The 18,263-nt window shown below is 44.8% G+C and overlaps 1 protein-coding gene across 1 annotated transcript in view; it reads left to right on the top strand.

Annotated features, from left to right (window-relative positions):
- The window catches only part of LOC122236288 (leucine-rich repeat-containing protein 37A2-like), a gene marked incomplete at its 5' end in the record, with an annotated part of 38,630 nt that extends 22,904 nt beyond the window's left edge, over positions 1 to 15,726 (top strand). The window contains 9 exons of the mRNA XM_042977158.1: positions 2,971 to 3,089; positions 5,119 to 5,396; positions 5,664 to 5,864; positions 7,806 to 8,873; positions 9,256 to 9,360; positions 13,542 to 13,591; positions 15,134 to 15,188; positions 15,268 to 15,410; positions 15,512 to 15,726. Of these exons, the coding sequence (XP_042833092.1) occupies positions 2,971 to 3,089; positions 5,119 to 5,396; positions 5,664 to 5,864; positions 7,806 to 8,873; positions 9,256 to 9,360; positions 13,542 to 13,591; positions 15,134 to 15,188; positions 15,268 to 15,410; positions 15,512 to 15,614 (2,122 nt within the window). The remainder of the gene's footprint in view (positions 1 to 2,970; positions 3,090 to 5,118; positions 5,397 to 5,663; positions 5,865 to 7,805; positions 8,874 to 9,255; positions 9,361 to 13,541; positions 13,592 to 15,133; positions 15,189 to 15,267; positions 15,411 to 15,511) is intronic.
- Between the last annotated feature and the right edge of the window lie 2,537 nt (positions 15,727 to 18,263).

Here is an 18,263-nt window from a genome sequence, read left to right as displayed (position 1 = left end):
CAGAGTGCAAGCAGGGGAGGGGCAGAGAGAGAGAGAGGGAGACACAGCATCTGAAACAGGCTCCAGGCTCCAAGCTGTCAGCACAGAGCCTGACACGGGGCTCAGACTCACGAACTGTAAGATCATGATCTGAGCCAAGTCAGATACTTAACCAACTGAGCCACCCAGGTGCCCCTATTAATTAATTAATTAATTAATTAAGAACATGGACACACACATACATGTATACATGGGGGGGAGCAGAGAGAGAGGGAGAGAGAGAATCTCAAGTGGAGAGAGAATCCTGATGCGGGGTTCAATCCACGACCCTGAGATCACGACCTGAGCCAACACCAAGAGTCAGGCATTCAACCCGCTAAGCCACCCAGGCACTCCTCAGTAGTTCATTTGTACTTTTGTTTCCCTTGCCTCTGGAGACGTGTCTCTAGTAAGAAGTTGCTTTAGCTGAGATCAAAGAGGTTTCTGCCTGTGTTCTCCTCTAGGATTTTGATGGTTTCCCGTCTCACATTTAGGTCTTTCATCCATTTTGAATTTATTTTTGTGTATGGTGTAAAAAAGTGGTTTAGTTTCATTCTTCTGCATGTTACGGTCCAGTTTTCCCAACACCATTTATTGCGAAGACTATCTTTTTTCCACTGGATATTCTGCTTTATCGAAGATTAGTTGACCATATATTTGTGGCTCCATTTCTCGGTTCTCTATTCTATTCTATTGATCTATGTGTCTGTTTTTGTGCAGTACCACACTGTCTTGATGATTCCAGCTTTGTAATACAGTTTGAAGTCCAGAATCATGATGCCTCCAGCTTTGTTTGTTTGTTTTTTCCCAACATTATAATTCGGGGTCTTTTCTTGTTCCATACAACTTTTAGAATTGTTTGTTCTCGCTCTGTGAAAAATACTGGTGTTTGATAGGGATTGAATTGAATGTGTAGTTTGCTTTGAGTAGTATAGACATTTTAACAATATTTGTTCTTCCAATCCTTGAGCATGGGATGTTTTTCCATTTCTTTCTGTCTTCTTCAATTTATTTTCATAAGCGTTCTATTGTTTTCAGCATACAGATCTTTTACCTCTTTGATTAGGTTTATTCCTAGGTATCTTATGGTTTTTGGTGTTTGTTTTTTTTTTTAATTTTAGAGACAGAGTGTACAAGTTGGGGAGAGGGGCAGAGGAGAGAGAGAGAGAGAGAGAGAGAGAGAGAATATCTTAAGAGAATCTTAATCTAATCCATGCTGAGCGTGGAGCCTGACACAGGGCTCGATCTCACGACCCTGAGATCCTGAGCCGAAATCAAGAGTAGGATGCTTCATCGACTTAGCCCATCCAGGCACCCCTTGTTTGTTTGTTTTTTTCTGAGATTCTACATATAAGTGAAATCATATAGTGAAATGATATACATACATATAGTGAAGTGAAATCGTAACCTATATAGTTACCAGTTCTAATGTTCTTCATTCCTTTGTGTGGATCCACATTTCCGTCTGCTATCGTTTTCCTTCTGCTTAAAAATACTTTCTTTAGGGGCACCTGGGTGGCTCAGTCAGTTAAGCATCCAACTCTTGATTTTGGCTCAGGTCATAATCTCACAGTTTGTGAGCTCAAGTCCCGCGTTGGGCTTTGCTTGGGATTCTCTGTCTCCTCAGTGCTCTTTCCCCCTTGCACACGCATACTGCACGTGCCCTCTCTCTCTGTCTCTCAAATAAACATTTAAAAAAATACTTCCTTTGGCATTTCTACAGTGTAAGCCTGCTAATGATGAATTCTTCCAGCTCTTGTATGTCTCAGATAGTCTATCTTGCTTTTATTTTTGAAAGATTTGGGTATAGAATTCTAGCTTGATGGCTATTTGGTCCCCCTCTCCTTTTCACTGCCTGAAAGATGTTGCCCCACCGAGTTCTGGCTTACATTATTTCCAACAAGAAATATGTTGTCATTGTTATATCTTTGTTGCTCTGTGTGTCATGTGTGGTTTTGTTCCTTTGGCTGCTTTTAAGATTTGCTCTTTATCGCTGGCTTTGACCAGTTTGATTATCATGTGCCGTGGTGTAGTTTTATCCGTGTTTAATGGATTAAACTAAACATGTAGTTTAATCCATGTTGTGCTCAGATTTCATTGACCTTCCTGGATTTGTGAGTTTATAGGGTTTACTTATTTGGAAATGTGGGGGCTATTAGGTTTTCAAATTTTTTTTATATCTCCTCTCCTTCGTGGACTCTAAGTATACATATATTAGGCCACTTGAAGTTGTTGCACAATTCATTGAGTTAAGTAGAGGCATGGGGTTTTTTCCATATATGAAATACTGTTATAGTAACTTTTTTAAATGTCCTTGTCTGCTAATTGTAGCATTTGTGTAGATGATGGATTAGTTTTTGATTGATTGCTTTTTAAAAAAAAAAATTAACATTTATTTATTTTTAAGACACAGAGAGTGATCAGGGAAGGGGTAGAGAGAGAGGAAGTTAAATCTGAAGCAGGTTCCAGGCTCCGAGCTCTCAGCACAGAGCCTGATGTGGGGCTCAAACCCATGAACCACGAGATTATGACCTGAGCCAAAGTTGATTGCTTTTTATCCTCAGTATGGGCCATATTTCAGATTTATTCAAACTCTTAGAAGTCTACCCTCTTTCTGTGTGCTCTCAACCCGAAGTGAGACTTTTGGCTTGGAAGGAGTTACCTGTGTATTAAACTACTGATCAGTGTCACCCAGTTCTAATCTCTATCTCATTCTAAGGGTACCATACCCCATGTCATCCTTACCTTTCCGTTGGGCACGTCTGTCCTTCTATCTGTGTATTTATAATATTCAAGAGCAGCAGTTGGCCAACTGGTCCCTACCCAACCATCCAGGCCATGTGCCTCAAGAATTCCTTTTTGCACAGCCCTGTGATGACTTTGGCCCGCCTCTTCTACCTACTCGAGTAACTCCTTTACCACTAATTTAATTGTCTGTGTTTCCATTTATAGGATTTTACCTAGCCGTATGGCCTGCTGTCTCTGCCAATTTAAAAATACTATTGAGGTTGTCTGTAAGACCGTCAAGCTACATTGTGACAGTGCATGTCTGACAAATGGCACACGTTGTGGTAAGTCCTAATTGCCTGATGATAAATTTGTAAATTTTTATTTTATTTGTGGTTTAACTTTTATTTTTAATCAACAATGATAATTTTTTTTAATGTTTATTCATTTTTGAGAGAGAGAGCATTCACGTGCGTGAGCTGGGAGGGGGCAGAGAGTGAGTGAGGGGGACAGAGAATCCGAAGCAGGCTCTACACTGACAGCAGCAAGCCCCATGCGGGGCTGAACTGTGATAGCATGACCTGAGCCAAAGGGATGCTTAACTGACTGGGCCACCCAGGCACCCTAACAATGGTAAATTTTTAAACTAATGATGTCATTGCATTATTTTTACTCATTCAGAGTTCAGATCCCTAAATTTCTAAGAACTATTCCTTTGTTAAAAGTCAGATTCTCAGTTACATTATTAAGTCAACTACCCCCAAATGAAAACCTGTTCACATAGTGCGTCACAGCTTATAAGCTGATTTTACGTGCGTTAGGTCTCAGGTGCCCTTTGTCTTATAGGACAGGTGGAGATACCTTTTTGTTTATTTTGTTGTTTTTATAAGTGTGTAAGAGTACAAGTGATGCTGATTTCTGAAAAAGTTTTATTTGGAGCCTCTGTGTTTCTGTGCCCTAACCAGAAGCTGCTACCCAACCGTTCTAACGGATGAGAGGGCTCTTCTATCCTTGGGCTGTCCAACTCTTGTTCTGAATCTTAAGCTTTTCTATCCAAAACACGGGTGCTTTTAGGTATTTTTCTGTTCTTAGGTTTTATTGGCACTAACTTGGTGACTTCCAAAATGTGCTTTTGCACCTGGATAGCTTGAATATGGGTCCCTGTCAATGGTCTAGGGCACAGCATAAATTACACTTTGCTACTTCTATAAGTGGTGTTGCTTATTTTCCAAAACAATGTTTTACCAATTATCTTACTCCCGTCTCCCTTAGAGGTGGGCAGAATAGGCATTTTTTTTTTTTTATCTCCTTTGACAGGCGAGGAAAAATGAGATCAGAGGTGCCTTAGCCTAGCACTCGAGTCTCCTCTCCCGTTTTGGGCGCTCCGCCAGCCCGCTGCTCCTCCTCTCTCGTGACCTTTATCACCTCCTCCTCCGACTCTCACCAGCACCACTAAAAATACTTTTAATTCTTCTGGAAAAACCCAGCTGCACAGTGCTGTTCAGTGTACACAAGCTGTACGCTTGACCTTCATGTAGTTGGAAGCTCTGGATGGTTCTCTCAGTAAAGCTAGAAATCTGGAAATGAAAGGAAATGAAAGCAAAGTAGGCATTTGACCAAAGTTTCTTTATCCCTTCTGCATTTTAAAACCTCAAGTATCATTCCGTTGATTTTTTTTGAACGCCCCACAGTGGCATCTCTCTCATACCTGGAAAATCTCTTAACCTATACCCCACATCTCTGCCCAAATTTAAGCAAAGAACCAGGGTGGACTTAGCGGGTCTTGTGTTTAGTTTTTTCTGTCTAGAGCTTATGTTACGGGAGGTGCGATATATGGGAGCAGGGACCAAGCGAAGGAATTGGTGGGTGGGCGGAGAGGGCGTGTCCAGATGAGGACCTGCTGGTGACGGGTGTTGTCCCGGGCATATGTGATGGTAGCAAGAACTCAAGCCCACTGAAGACGTAGAAGGAGGAAGACTCGCGCTCCCTCTGCCCCCGAAGCAGGACAGGGTGGGGTATGTGAATGCCAGGAGTCGCACTAGAGCTGCACACAGTTTAGCCGAGTATCTTCCGGCCTTGGCTTTTCTTGAGGCCTGGGCAATCGGCCCTTAGGGACCAATGGAATAACTCTAAATATACTTATTCACACTGTGGAATGTTCTGAGGAAATAGCTACTTTTTCAAAACACATCTTTTTGTCCTTTTGTTGTTGCCAATCGTGGGTCCAAGTTTGAGTTCGTCTCCTCTCTAAATGGCGCTCGAGTATTTGCTGATTCTTAATTTGCTTGACTGGGACGTATGACTGTGCATTGACAAAGAGCTGTGCTGTCAGTCTTTCATTATCAAAACTCATCTCTTCTTCTTCTTCGACAGATCAGGAAGTATACCTAAGGAAGGCAGAAGGATCATTCATGAAGGTATTGACAGCTCGAAAGAAGAGCGCCAGCACGGAGCTGACTATTGAGCCAGAGAAGGCGTCCTCAGACATAGATCGTGTCAGTTTGTCAGCCTTTATGAATGAGCAGCTAGACTTCAATGACGAAAGTGATGTCATTAGTGCACTGAATTACATATTGCCTTATTTCTCGGAGGGCAATCTAGAAGACGTAGAATCGACGCTGTTACCGTTCATTAAACTTCTGTTTTCAAATGTGCAAGAGGGAGACAAGCCCGTGGGTCACTCGATGAACGACACAGGGGACCCTTCTCTTAAACCTGGATCCAACAATTCAACTTACAAGAATAAACTGAGAAAACTCTACTTTCTGGAAAATTTGTTAGATGCAGAAATTCAGGAAAAAATTGATGACGTGAAAAAGAAAGAAAAAATGGCCATGCTTATACATTCCAGCCTTTTAGGTCCCAAGTTTAAACGTCAAATCTTTCCAAAGAAATTGGAAACTGCCCAACCGCAGGAGAAGAGCCTAGACGAGGTTGAGAGTGTGGGGAAAAAGTTCCTGAGAGTGAAAAAGGTCATCAAGGGCCCAAAGGGCATACGGAAAAGGCACTTAAAAGAACTGAGACGTCAGAACATCCAGAGGAAACAGAGCGCCCAGCCATCTGTGGAGAACATGGCCAAGGAAAGAAGGCTCAGGACACCATCCCCAGGGGAGCTTCACGTGGTGCACAGGCCCAGCAAATCAGTGGGAAGCTCCTTCAATACAGAGCCTTCGTTCATAGATGAGCACAAGGCAGCGGTCTCTTCTCTCATGAAGCAATACTTTTTGGACAGGCCTTCTGCCACCCCCGCTCCCAAGGAAAGAAGGCTCAGGAGACCATCCCCAGGGGAGCTTCCCGTGGCGCACAGGCCCAGCAAATCAGTGGGAAGCTCCTTCAATACAGAGCCTTCGTTCATAGATGAGCACAAGGCAGCGGTCTCTTCTCTCATGAAGCAATACTTTTTGGACAGGCCTTCTGCCACCCCCGCTCCCAAGGAAAGAAGGCTCAGGAGACCATCCCCAGGGGAGCTTCCCGTGGCGCACAGGCCCAGCAAATCAGTGGGAAGCTCCTTCAATACAGAGCCTTCGTTCATAGATGAGCACAAGGCAGCGGTCTCTTCTCTCATGAAGCAATACTTTTTGGACAGGCCTTCTGCCACCCCCGCTCCCAAGGAAAGAAGGCTCAGGAGACCATCCCCAGGGGAGCTTCCCGTGGCGCACAGGCCCAGCAAATCAGTGGGAAGCTCCTTCAATACAGAGCCTTCGTTCATAGATGAGCACAAGGCAGCGGTCTCTTCTCTCATGAAGCAATACTTTTTGGACAGGCCTTCTGCCACCCCCGCTCCCAAGGAAAGAAGGCTCAGGAGACCATCCCCAGGGGAGCTTCCCGTGGCGCACAGGCCCAGCAAATCAGTGGGAAGCTCCTTCAATACAGAGCCTTCGTTCATAGATGAGCACAAGGCAGCGGTCTCTTCTCTCATGAAGCAATACTTTTTGGACAGGCCTTCTGCCACCCCCGCTCCCAAGGAAAGAAGGCTCAGGAGACCATCCCCAGGGGAGCTTCCCGTGGCGCACAGGCCCAGCAAATCAGTGGGAAGCTCCTTCAATACAGAGCCTTCGTTCATAGATGAGCACAAGGCAGCGGTCTCTTCTCTCATGAAGCAATACTTTTTGGACAGGCCTTCTGCCACCCCCGCTCCCAAGGAAAGAAGGCTCAGGAGACCATCCCCAGGGGAGCTTCCCGTGGCGCACAGGCCCAGCAAATCAGTGGGAAGCTCCTTCAATACAGAGCCTTCGTTCATAGATGAGCACAAGGCAGCGGTCTCTTCTCTCATGAAGCAATACTTTTTGGACAGGCCTTCTGCCACCCCCGCTCCCAAGGAAAGAAGGCTCAGGAGACCATCCCCAGGGGAGCTTCCCGTGGCGCACAGGCCCAGCAAATCAGTGGGAAGCTCCTTCAATACAGAGCCTTCGTTCATAGATGAGCACAAGGCAGCGGTCTCTTCTCTCATGAAGCAATACTTTTTGGACAGGCCTTCTGCCACCCCCGCTCCCAAGGAAAGAAGGCTCAGGAGACCATCCCCAGGGGAGCTTCCCGTGGCGCACAGGCCCAGCAAATCAGTGGGAAGCTCCTTCAATACAGAGCCTTCGTTCATAGATGAGCACAAGGCAGCGGTCTCTTCTCTCATGAAGCAATACTTTTTGGACAGGCCTTCTGCCACCCCCGCTCCCAAGGAAAGAAGGCTCAGGAGACCATCCCCAGGGGAGCTTCCCGTGGCGCACAGGCCCAGCAAATCAGTGGGAAGCTCCTTCAATACAGAGCCTTCGTTCATAGATGAGCACAAGGCAGCGGTCTCTTCTCTCATGAAGCAATACTTTTTGGACAGGCCTTCTGCCACCCCCGCTCCCAAGGAAAGAAGGCTCAGGAGACCATCCCCAGGGGAGCTTCCCGTGGCGCACAGGCCCAGCAAATCAGTGGGAAGCTCCTTCAATACAGAGCCTTCGTTCATAGATGAGCACAAGGCAGCGGTCTCTTCTCTCATGAAGCAATACTTTTTGGACAGGCCTTCTGCCACCCCCGCTCCCAAGGAAAGAAGGCTCAGGAGACCATCCCCAGGGGAGCTTCCCGTGGCGCACAGGCCCAGCAAATTAGTGGGAAGCTCCTTCAATACAGAGCCTTCGTTCGTAGATGAGCACAAGGCAGCGGTCTCTTCTTTCCTGAAGCAATACTCTTTGGGCAGGCCTTCTGCCACCCCCGCTCCAAAATCCCCACCTGACGTGAAAAAAGAATCAAAAGACTTAACGTACACCATTTTTGTTTTAGAAGATGCAAATGCTAGAGTTAGAAATATGAAGGCTTTCAGACCAGCCTCACTCCCCAGAAAGACACACCGCTTTCATAAAAGTCGCTCCCGTGTGGTCCACAGAACACCCAAGGCCAAACTGAATCGAAAGTCCAGAAAGGAAAGTTCACTCAGTAATAGACAGCTGCTTGCAAAGAGGCCTCCATCCTCTGCAGTCAGGAGCCTCATAAATTCCCCTTCACGAGAGGATTTTTCATCTCCGGGAGAACTGAGTCCTCAGAAAAATCCTTTTCCAGAATTATTTGCTCCTTCAGGAACTTACAGAGAAAACGCTACTGTAGAGAACACTACTGCTCAAAATGTTTCTGAAGAAAATATTTCTACAGGAAACACTACTGTGCCAGAACAAACCCTCCCTGAATTCACAGACCGTAAGAATCTTTCCACTGCTAATTCTACTGTTACTGCAGACAACTCTATGCCGACCGTTAAACAAACCAATGATACACAACGGGAATACCACAATGCGGGCACTGGCTTGCCCCCAAAAGCCACAGGCTTCACTGTGTCAAAGCTCTCGTCCTCAGGTGATCTGTTTGAAATTCAGTTAAACCAGCAGCTACAGTCCCTCATCCCCAGCAATGACGTGAGAAGGCTCATTTCTCATGTTATCCGGACTTTGAAAATGGACTGCTCTGAGACCCAGGTGCAGCTGGCCTGTGCCAAGCTCATCTCCAGAACAGGCCTCCTGATGAAGCTTCTCAGCGAGCAGCAAGAAGTAAAGGTGTCCAAGGCAGAGTGGGATACGGACCAATGGAAAAATGAGAATTATATCAATGAGAGCACAGAAGTCCAGAGTGAACAGAGAGGGCAGGAGTCAAGGGAGGTGAGGATAAATCCCCAAATGTGGGGTCTCGACATTTAGGTGGTTTAGGACATGGACCCAAGCACAAGGACCGGGGGCTCCTAGTCCGGGTCTTGTCTTGGCCACATAATTTTGGCTAAGGCAGTGATCTGCCACTTTGCTCATTTAGGAAACAGTGCCGCTGTTCCCAGAGGAGACAAAAAGAGGACCTAACATACAAGATACATCAAGTCTTGAAGAAAATGCTAATGATTAAGATTACATATCACATTAGATTTGGTATATTCCTTAAGAACCTATAAGCGATTCATCGGAAAGAATGGGGTTTTAGAGTCGTTAAAGAATAGTTAACTTTCATCCTATCTCTGTTTTCTAAAAAAATTGTTCTTTCCCTTTTTTTTAGCTCACAAAAGAAGTTCCAGGCTATGGCTATAACAACAAACTCATCTTGGCAATATCTGTGACTGTAGTAGTGATGATTTTGATCATAGTGTTCTGTCTCATTGAGGTAAGGACAACAATTAATTCAGATTCCCAGACTATATTCCTTCTTTACAGTAGATTCAGAACCCACAAACTGAAAATCAAAGCCACTTTCCCACCTATCACGACGTGATATCCCTCTTCAGTCTGGAGGACTGAGATATGCTTTGTCCTTTTATTGCAAAGTATATTCCAGGGATTTTAAAAGGAACCCCACTGCCGGGAGACATCTGTGGATTGTAACCAAGATAACAAGCCATTAGCTTGTTCTGAGACATTAGGTCTAAGAAGGCCACAGTTGACATGATAGTAAAATTTCTTCAACTCAAAAAAATGATGTCGATTCGATGCACTCACCAGTCATCCTCCTACTACCACTGATTTCTTTCCTCGTTGGCTAAAATGATGAGAGAGAAATAGTCTTCACCTTCATGGAGCTATCAGTCATCTTGGAAGAAAGGGCATGGCTTAGAGATAAAAGTGTCATCTTGTTGATTAATTAGATGTGCCTACAGCTCTCTCCTCCACTTCGCAAGGCATTGTGTAAACAGGTTCAGTTAAAACCCTGCAGCTAAAATCCTGCATCAGGCTACTCAGAGCGTGTCATAATTACAGTTGCCTATTCCTGGAGCTTGCCTGTTTACCTTTTATTCAATTATGTATGAATTGAATATATATTCAATATATTTATTCAAATATACATATGCTTATTATATATCTATATCTATATCTATCTATCTATCTATATCTATATCTATATCTATATTGCCATCTGTCATGGCAACCCTCCATTTCAGCCAAAGCAGCCCCTCACCATCCCCTAGTCAGACCATGCCCATTCCTACTTTTGTTGGTGACTTTGCCCACTTGAAATTCCTTTATTTCACTCTGCTGGTGGAAGTCCCGTGAGCCTTCAAAAGCCAACTCGAGTTCATCTTTCTTCACAAAGCCTTCCCCGAATACTGTAATACTCCTGGACCTAGTCCTTCTGTGAGATTGTCACCATTTCTTAGGGTCTGCAGTGACGCATTCCCCTCCCCTGATAACAAAAATATGCTAAACAGTTTGTTAAAAGGCAGCTCCTCAAGAGAGAAATATCAGGGTCATGGATCAGAGCAGAGATATGTAAGGCTTCCTGGTCTATCAGACTTGAGTAAAACCTGACTGGATGTATTAACTGCTAAGGAGAAACATGTCTGTCTTCTGGAGGGTTGGTCAGTAGTAAAAGCATAGAAATGGTGAGGAAGAGACCAACATGGGCAGTGCCCACCTAGCCTTGCCTAAGAGTAGAGATGGCACCTCAGGCAGCAGATGAGAGTCAGGCCCACCAGCCGGGCTGTGCCCGCGGGGCAGATGGATGGATCTAGCTACCTCCGTCCTTTCCATGAAACACTGGATTCAGCTAATTACTTTTCTTCCACTTCTCTTCTCACCAAATAGCCTTCTGATTATACTTCAGTGTGCCACAGAGGCCTGTCTCCACAGGAGACAGGAGTCCCAATCATGTGGACACAGATGCCCTATCTGTGGAATGGGTGGAATGGATGTTTTCCTTATTGTCAAGTCATGACCTGACATTCTGATTTTGATCAATCCTGTGACAGTGGTAAGGTGATATTGCCTCCATGCAGAAAGAAGTGCGTTCTCTCTTGATGAGATCAGAGTCTGATTTCTCAGCCTAAGAGCCTAGGAACTAGCGTGGGGTCAACTTACCATGACCTCTGGGAAGAGAAATCATTGGCCATTGTCCAGTCAGTACTCTGCATCTTGAGGTGGCCTGCAGCCTTTTGCTTTTGGGAAGTTCTATAAACTCCTATTGCTGTTTTAAATTCCTATGTGGTTTAACCTTGTGTTTATATTTTTTTATGTGGTTTCATTATTTCCTCTCCCTACTTAGATGATACACTTTTTGAGGTCAGAGACCATGCAGTTTTTTTCCTGTAGTGGACAATAATGATGTTCAAAGGAAGAGATGAGGCATTGTGTCAATTTCACAATGAGGAATAATGCAACGTAATATTTATGTGAAGTAGCCTACAGAGTCCAGCAATAGACAGATCCGTGGGTGACTAGGACTTTTAAAATGTTACCTTTTAGAGGCGCCTGGGTGGCTCAGTTGGTTAAGCGTCCTACTTTGGCTCAGGTCATAATTTCATGGTTCAGGAGTTCGAGCCCTGTGTTGGGCTCTGTGCTGACAGCTCAGAACCTGGAGCCTGCTCTGGATTCTGTGTGTGTGTCTCTCTCTCTTTGTCCCTCTCTCACTCTTACTCTCTCTCTCTGTCGCTCTCAAAAATAAATAAATAAACATTGAAATGTTACCTTTTAGTATTCAAATCAGTGGAAGAAAATAAATAAATGGTAATAGAACAACTGCTTAATTATTTGGGAGGAAAATAACAACAGATCCCTATTTCTCACCTTAAAAAAACATATTTCAGTACATGTAAAAAAAGAGAAACAAGAACCCATCAAAGTGCTAGAAGAAAACAGAATCAATACTTTTATAATCTTGTGGTGAGAAAAAGCTTTGTGACCTGATACCACATGCAGAAACATTTGATAGATTTGATCGTCTTGTCTGATTTCTGCTTGGAATAAACCAGACATCTGATTTAATCCCCACAGTCCTGTGAGGATGATATCACCATCCTTCTTTCCTACATAGAAGGGGATCAGCTTAAGGCCCCTGTGGCAAAACCCAAAGCAGAACCCAGCTGTGCCTGCAGTCAGCCTGTGCTCCTATCCCACTGTTCCGTCTCCTTCACGATAAAAACACTGACAAATATTTGAAACATTGAAATTCAGTGAAAGCCCTTGAAAGGATTAATATATTTCATATGAAGAGAGTTTTATAAATCAACAGGAAGAGGACAAACAATCCAGGGGATCAAGGGGGCAAGGACTACGATGAACAGGGGGTGTGGACAGTCCGTCACCATATCTGCCTCATGGCTTATGGGACATGGGCCTCGTTAACAAGGCCTTTTCGCCTCATGGTATAAAAATAGTCTCTGATATTTTCTTCTGTACTCTTATAATATTTGTTGTGATTTATTTATTTTTAATCTGTATGGAATCTGTCTGGTGTTTTGGTACGGTCGAGGTAGGGGATCTAACTTTTTTCCCTTGCATAAAGATCCAGTTACTTTAAAATCTTTTATTGAATGGTTCATTCTTTCTTCATGGATCCAAAATACTAGTGTTATCTGGACTCTATTCTATCAACCTGGTTTTCTTTTCCTGTATCAGTATCACGCTACATACTTAACTGCAGTTGCTCTGTAAGAACGTATTTTAACGTCTGCTCTGTGATCTTCTTTTTCATCCATTTTGTAGCTATGCTTGCACATTTTCTCTACCAAATGTCAGCTGGCCAGTTTTTGTTTGAAAAACTGTCTTGGGATTTGAATGGGATTGCCCCGAATTTGTAGGTTAATTTGAAGGGAACTGACATCTTTACACTATTCTCGGAAAATAGTGTCTCACATCACGTATTCGTTTCTCCTTAATGTCCTTCAGAAGAGCTTTAGTGTTTTCATCTCATAGGTCTTACCCATTCTTTGCTAAGTTTATTCCTAGGTACTTTATGCCTTTTTATTGATAATTGTAAATGGGATAATTCTTCCGTCTTTTGATTAATTATTTATGGAACATAGGAAAGTCATTGAGGTTTACATGTTGATCTCTTGATTTTATATATATCTAGCCATCTTGCTGAATTCTCATGTTTCTTCCAACAAAATTTTAGTTGATTCTCTTGGGCCTTTTAGTTTGTCTGTAATTTCATATGCAAATACGTCTTAGTTCTTCCTTTCCACGACTCCATTTTTTCCCAGTGCATCAGTTAGGACCTCCTCAACACCAATGAATAGCAGCAGTGATAACAGACATCCTACTCTTGTCCTTGATTTTAAAACAGTGCTGCTGTTTAGGTTTCTGGTAGACACTTTTCTTTTCCTCCTCCCAAGAATTTTTATTAGGAATTACCTGTTGAATGTTATCTGAGGCAGTCAGTAAAATGTATTACCAGCTGCACGCGAGTTAGGTGTTATTGAAGAGTCAAAGGACTATTCAACAAATTCCTGTCCTAGGAAAAGTTATCATCTCACTGGGTAGATAAGACCTAAAATGCAAAGGAATGAATAAAGATGTGGAGGGAGTGGTTATTGTGATGGGTAACTGTGATCATGTTTTCTTCCAAAACAGATTTATTCTCATAGAACAGCAGCCAAGGAAGGTAAAGAAGGAAGCTCAAGGTAAATATTAGTCTGGCAATCGTTAAAGTAGAATTTTAGAACTAGATTTTCAAACTCCTCTATTTCAATCCCCTTGTTTTACAGCCAGGAAATCACCAAAGGCAGAAAGAATACATATTTGGCCTAATGCTTTGCCTGGATCCAGCAAAGTTAGCTGCCCAGCCAAACCCGAGTTAGAATGGGACTGGCACAGAGCACCTGCTCACTAGACCTTTAAAGAAAGATCGTGGGGGGACGGGGGTGGAAATGTTCAGACCCGTTCCCGCTGGCGGTGGGCATCAGGCCTGGCCACAGACCTTCTCAGAGGCTCTGGAGAAGGGATAGGGAGGGCCAAAAGTCGTGGGGTGAAGGGGCTAGTCTTCAAGCATGATGGAAGGTAGAATACATGAGTCCCTCCCGTAAAGTAGGGGGAAAACTTCCTTCTTCCTCCTTCTGGTTTTCGAGGCCCCGCTCTCCATTCCCTTTATCCAGACCCAATAGAATTTGAACTGGGAGAGACCTTAGATAATCATTTATCTCTTCCTTTTATAATAATGAGATGGAGAAGGAGAAAAGGAAGATATCTTGCCGGACGGTTGTATCACTAGTACCACTAGAACCAGAAAGAAGATGGTTCCTTTCCAGTTGGGCACGTCTCTGACTACACTGTTCTTGGGCTGTGAACTGCATTTTATGTCACAACTCAGTGCACACATACCGTATAGACATAAGTACCTTCTAAAACAAACTTACCATACACTCTGATTCTTTCTGTTCTGTTTTTTTTAAGTTTATTATTTATTTGGGGGGGAGGGTGGAGCAGAGAGAGAGAGAGAGAGAGAGAGAGAGAGAATCCCAAGCAGGTTCTACACTATCAGCACAGAGCCAGACACAGGGCTCGATGTCACAATCTGTGAGATCATCACTTGAGGCAAAATCGAGACTTGGGCTGCTCACCTGACTGAGCCACCCAGGTACCCCCTATTCCGTTTGTATTCAAAAAGAGTATTTTGTGTTTTAGCGCTAGCCGTGTGTTTTCAGGTGATTTCACGACTCACTCACTCATCTGCCTGCAGTGTGAAAGTCAGTGAGCTAGATAACTGCTGGTTGGACTCAGGCATTCACTCGGTGCGATTCATCTTGTAAGGTAAAGCAGCTAGGAAAATAGAAACACCTCCCCACCCGCCAGCAAATGATGCCTGTGAGGCTAAGCCTGGCGGGGACTGATGTAAAATGCTTCTGGAGAGAGTTAGGTGCTTCTGCCGTGTGGTCACCCAGTTTGTTGACTGCACAAGGGCACTTGGCCAAGGGCCAGAAGGTGAGCAGGGTGAAAATCCTGCCTATACTTCATGTCAAGTTACATACAAAGGTCTCCCAGGGACACTGTGGGGCCATTATGGACAGACACAGGAAAATTCTGAAAGCCCAGCATGTATGGAATTATTTCTGAGATCCCAGGTCTGTGTTGATTTTGCTTGCTAATAAGACTGGAGAAATACATTGTGAGAGGCATGGAAAATGGTACGAATCACTAATTGTCTGTGTGTGTGTGTTTCCTTCAAGGGGCTTCTTTGGATCTCTGCTGCGTAAGAGATGCTCAGAGGAAAGTGACAATCAGGTAAATCTGAGGAGGATAAAGTACCGTGGCTGGAGAAGGCAGGGGAAACAGACCTAACGTTGTCCTTTCTGTTTTCTAGGAGGGCTTTTTCTGGAGAAGGCGGCCACTTTGGCTTAGGGACATGTACAGACCCCTCAATGCCACACGCAAGAAAAACATGGCACAGAAGCTACACGACAAGGATTCTTCTGATGAAGATGAGATTTTCAACATGGAACTAGGGTACGTGATTGGGGAAGATTTTCTCTAAAACGAGGAAATTATGAAGAGTTGAATTGTTCCTTTCGAGAGTCAAAGCCTTGGCATTCTTCTCCTTTTCCCAGGGAGGCTGGCAAAGCCACAGCAGAGAAGACTCGGACCACAGATTCCACTACTGAAGAGCTGGGTGACGAGAGTGAGACAGCATGTGAGATTGTCACAGAGTGAACGCCGTCCTGCCTCAGGCCACCTACAAAGTTTACTTTCCGATACTGGCTTCTCAGCATTGCTTGTAAAATACTTGTTTTTCTCATATTAAAATGTATAAATCCATAACCAATTCTAGCCACGTGGTAAGGAATTAAAACGTAAACGGTTAAATATTTATCTACAGACAACAGGGGCCACAGGCGAGAGAAGCAGGACTGAAGCCAGAGTCCCTCGTGGTAGCCAGTATTTCCACAAGACACAGTATGGGCAAAGTAGGGTGAACGGGGCGTCTTTCCGTCATTTCCCTGATACGGTCAGTCTCTGGAAACTGGAAAACGTATCTTCAAGGGGCTTAGACTATTAAGTTAATTAACAGCCTATTCTGGTGCTCTCTCCCCTGGCTCACCAAATACCAGTTATTCACAACGCGCTTGACCCCCTGCCCATAGAGGATCATCTCTCTCTGGCCCCTCTGTGAGGTCTTTGGGGTTGCCAGAATATTTGGATCGCTGAGCCGACCTCCACTGTAGGGCTGAGGCCTGTCTTTCTTCCCAAGAGCTCAAACTCAGACACAAAATGTGTAGTTGGAAGTAGGGTGTTCCTCAACCTTACAAGCTAGTAGATAATTCCCATTGGGTTTTTTTGTTTGTTTTCTTTCAAAAAAAAAAAAAAAAAAGTCCCCACCCTCAGAGAGCTAGCAGGGAGATGCTGGAGGGTTAGAGTAAAGAATGTGTGAGAGCAGTAATTACCCAGGACTGCCCTGCTCAGGCCTTTATTTCAGAAAACTTATTGGTGGGGGCACTTACTGTTCACCTGTACCCCACTAGCCTCTGCTGACCCCACTGAGGGTCGGATGCGTGCGGCTGGGCTCTCTCCAGTTCAGCCCAGCACCACACCTACCACTGCTTTCCTACCCAGCTCAGATCAGGGCTGCACGATTCCAAGAGATAATGCAGCACAACGTGCAGAAGACGCAAACATCCCTCCACTTCTGCAGAGGAGGGCGTTAACCAGTCACATTTAGGATGTTGGGAGGAGTCGGGGTGCCTGGGTGGCTCAGTCCAGTGAGCATCCGACTTTGGCTCAGGTCGTGACCTCATGGTGTGGGAGTTTGAGCCCTGCATTGGGCTCTCTGCTGTCAGCACAGAGCCCACTTCAGATCCTCTGTCTCCCTTTCTCTCTGTCCCTCCCCCCAGCTCACACACTGTCTCTCAAAAATAGATAAACATTAAAAATAATGAAGTCATCTATGCTTTCTGAGTACATGAATGACAGGTTTTAGAAAAAGGACGTCAGAGTCAAAATACAGTAGTGAATAAAAGAAATCCTGAATTAACAAGGTTTGATAATCTCTTTTCTTAATGTCTGTTTATTTTGAAAGAGAGCAAGGGGGGAGGGGCAGAGAGAGAGGGAGAGAAAGAGTCCCAAGCGGGCTGTGTGCTCAGTGTGGAACCCGATGCGAGGGACTCGATCTTACGACCGTGAGATCACAGCCTGAGCTGAAGTCAAGAGTCGGATGCTTAACCGACTGAGCCGCCCAGGCGCCCCTGACAATCTCTTTAAATGCCCCCAAATAAATGCTGGTGGCTTAGCGATAGGTGATGGAATATGGCACCAACCGCTGGCCACCAACAGAGTCCCCCGAGGCGACAGTAGGACTGGGGCACAGCCCAGCAGGTTTGGCAGGGTTGGTAGGAACGGTTCCAAGCGGGGTGATTGGCCCATCAGTGCCTCTTCGGCTTTATTAGTTTGCTGCTGCTGGGCAAGGACACCTGTTCTCCTGGTGCCTGCTCCCGTTCCCCCAGCGTTTTAGTGAGAACGGCCACCAAGTGTCTGTCTCTGTGTGGTGACTTCAGTGAGCCAACAAATAAGTGTGTTGAAAGCACAAGACTAGAGAGTAACAGTAATCGGAAGCGGCAGCAGCACCTAGTTTACTATTTGCTTACTTGGTGTCAAGGCCTGGGTTGGGCGTTTTGCAGTCTTAATTTAGCCCAACAGTCCGTGAAAACATACTTTATTATCCCCATCTGGCAGATAAGGGGACAGGGCTTAAAGGATGTAGGTACCCTGTTCAGGTGCCCAAGGCCGCAAATCCAAAACTGCCAGGTAGGGGTTTAATCCAGGCCTGTTAACTCCAAAGCCTGCTGACGGTTATACTGCCCTGCTGCAGGGTGCAGGGGTACAGAGACGTCTAAGCCATGGTTACCATCAAAGAATCAATAATTATAACGATGAGGATGGTGGCCGCTACTGTTTGTTGAGCACCTGCTTTGAGCCAGGCGCAGTACTAGGCCCTTTAGTCACTCTTAGGTCACAAGGGCAGAAACTCCTCATGCCAGCTCAAACTCCTTCATGAGCTGGGTGGAGCGGGGGCCGGTGGTGACTTTTTGAAGAAGAGAGGTGGACACAGAGACAGAGCTGACGAGAAACCAAGAAGACCCATCTGTGCATAGTTGGGCTTCCCGAAGTGTGGGCCGGGATTCCAGGCAACTCCATTCTCCTATTTTGGAATATTTCCATTAGCTCAAATGTGGTTCATAAAGTGAAGCTTAGAAAATGTTGTTTCTATAACACGACCTCAAATTTGCACAATACTTATCAGTCTCGAATGCTACCTTGCCGTATTTCTTTTAATTTTTTTAATGTTTATTTTTGAGAGAGAGGGAG

Source organism: Panthera tigris, assembly GCF_018350195.1.
Source record: "Panthera tigris isolate Pti1 chromosome E1 unlocalized genomic scaffold, P.tigris_Pti1_mat1.1 chrE1_random_Un_scaffold_69, whole genome shotgun sequence".
Lineage (NCBI taxonomy): Eukaryota > Metazoa > Chordata > Mammalia > Carnivora > Felidae > Panthera > Panthera tigris.
The sequence above is the reverse complement of the archived record's forward strand: the minus strand, read 5'-3'. Positions and strand labels throughout refer to the sequence as shown.